This window comes from Bison bison, unplaced genomic scaffold (genome assembly GCF_000754665.1).
Source record: "Bison bison bison isolate TAMUID 2011002044 unplaced genomic scaffold, Bison_UMD1.0 scf7180017864506, whole genome shotgun sequence".
Lineage (NCBI taxonomy): Eukaryota > Metazoa > Chordata > Mammalia > Artiodactyla > Bovidae > Bison > Bison bison.
In genome coordinates, this window is record NW_011495063.1 from 1,028,973 (window position 1) to 1,030,726 (window position 1,754).

General features: G+C 47.3%; 1 protein-coding gene across 1 annotated transcript; it reads left to right on the forward strand.

The window, feature by feature from the left end:
• The first annotated feature begins 511 nt into the window (after positions 1–511).
• Positions 512–1,471, forward strand: LOC104980758 (olfactory receptor 151). Its single transcript, XM_010829529.1, has one exon. It carries the CDS (start codon positions 512–514, stop codon positions 1,469–1,471), a length of 960 nt encoding a protein of 319 aa, XP_010827831.1.
• Positions 1,472–1,754: the final 283 nt, after the last annotated feature.

The window sequence follows — 1,754 nt, forward strand, 5'->3', positions numbered from 1 at the left end:
GACTTGCATAAATGATAGAATTTCATTTCTGAAACAAAATATATCTCTGATATTAACTCTAGTGCTTATTACCTACAGGATTGAGAGTCGCAAACTTGAACCTTCTTCAGCCTCATCTGGAGACAGTGTGGTACACAGATCACTGGGCCCCATCCCAGAGTTCCTGACTTGGTAGGTCTGGGGAGAGGCCTGAGAATCTGCATCTCTAACGTCTTCATGTAATGCCAATGATGTTGGCCCAGGAACTGCACTTTAAGACCCACTGTGCTAGGCTGTTTCAGAACCACGAAAGTGACAGCAGCTCCAGATCTTGCCCACTTTTGGGCTCATCTTTGAAATACTCAGGGTCTTGTCTTCCTCCCAAAACAAACAACAGGATGAGGGAATATTCATCAGGAAAGACATCAGGATCACACAACTGGCCCAGATTCTCAAAACTAGCTTCACCAAGCAGTGCAAGAAGCAGCCTTTCATGCAGTTGTTCTCTCATCACACAGGTCCCCCAAGGAGAATGGCTGCAGAAAATCACTCTACAGTGACAGAGTTCATTCTCGGAGGTTTAACAAATCGACCAGAGCTCCAGCTCCCTCTCTTCTTCCTCTTCCTTGGGATCTACTCTGTCACCATGGTAGGGAACCTGGGCATGATAACACTGATTTGTCTGAATGCTCAGCTTCACACCCCCATGTACTACTTCCTCAGCAACCTGTCCTTTGTGGATCTCTGCTACTCCTCTGTCACTACCCCTAAGATGCTGGTGAACTTTGTGTCAGGAAAGAACACCATCTCCTATGCAGGATGCATGGCCCAGCTCTACTTCTTCCTGGTGTTTGTCATTGCTGAATGTTACATGCTTACCGTGATGGCCTATGACCGCTATGTTGCCATCTGCAGACCTTTGCTTTACAACATCATCATGTCTCATCGAGTCTGCTCCCTGCTGGTGGCTGGGGTCTATATCATGGGGCTCATTGGCTCAACCATAGAGACTGGCCTCATGTTGAAACTGCCCTATTGTGAACACCTCATCAGTCATTACTTCTGTGACGTCCTCCCCCTCATGAAACTTTCCTGCTCTAGCACCTATGACGTTGAGATGACAGTCTTCTTTTTGGCTGGATTCAACATTGTAGTTACTAGCTTAACAGTCCTAATTTCCTATGCCTTCATCCTGTCCAGTATCCTCCGCATCAGCACCACAGAGGGAAGGTCCAAAGCCTTCAGCACCTGCAGCTCCCACTTTGCAGCTGTGGGGATTTTCTATGGAACAACTGCCTTCATGTACTTGAAACCCTCCACGGCCAGTTCCCTGGCCCAGGAGAACGTGGCCTCCATGTTCTACACCACAGTGATCCCCATGCTGAACCCCCTGATCTACAGCTTGAGGAATAAGGAGGTGAAGGCTGCCATGCAGAAAACTCTAGGGAAAAATTGTTTTGATACAAATGTTATTATTCTTTCTCAATTTTAAAAATAGCTTGACTTATCTGGCATGTGTCCCCAAGGGCAGAGGGGTTTTTGGCCATGAGGCATGTGGAATCTTAGCTCCCAACCAGGGGCTGAATGCATACCCACTGCCTTGGAAGGTGACTTCTTAACCACTGTACTACCAGTCACTTCTTTATTTCAAGACTTCAGGCTCTTTGGTCTGTGGATTGAGACTGTTTGACCAGTATCATGTGTGACAAGGAGGACCTTACACAAGTGGCCAAGGGCTTAGAATAGAGCCCAACAGGAGAGGCAGAGTCTGATCT

Coding starts and splice junctions, on each gene's coding strand:
- LOC104980758 (XM_010829529.1), top strand. CDS start 512: ATGGCTGCAGAAAATCACTCTACAGTGACAGAGTTCATTCTCGGAGGT.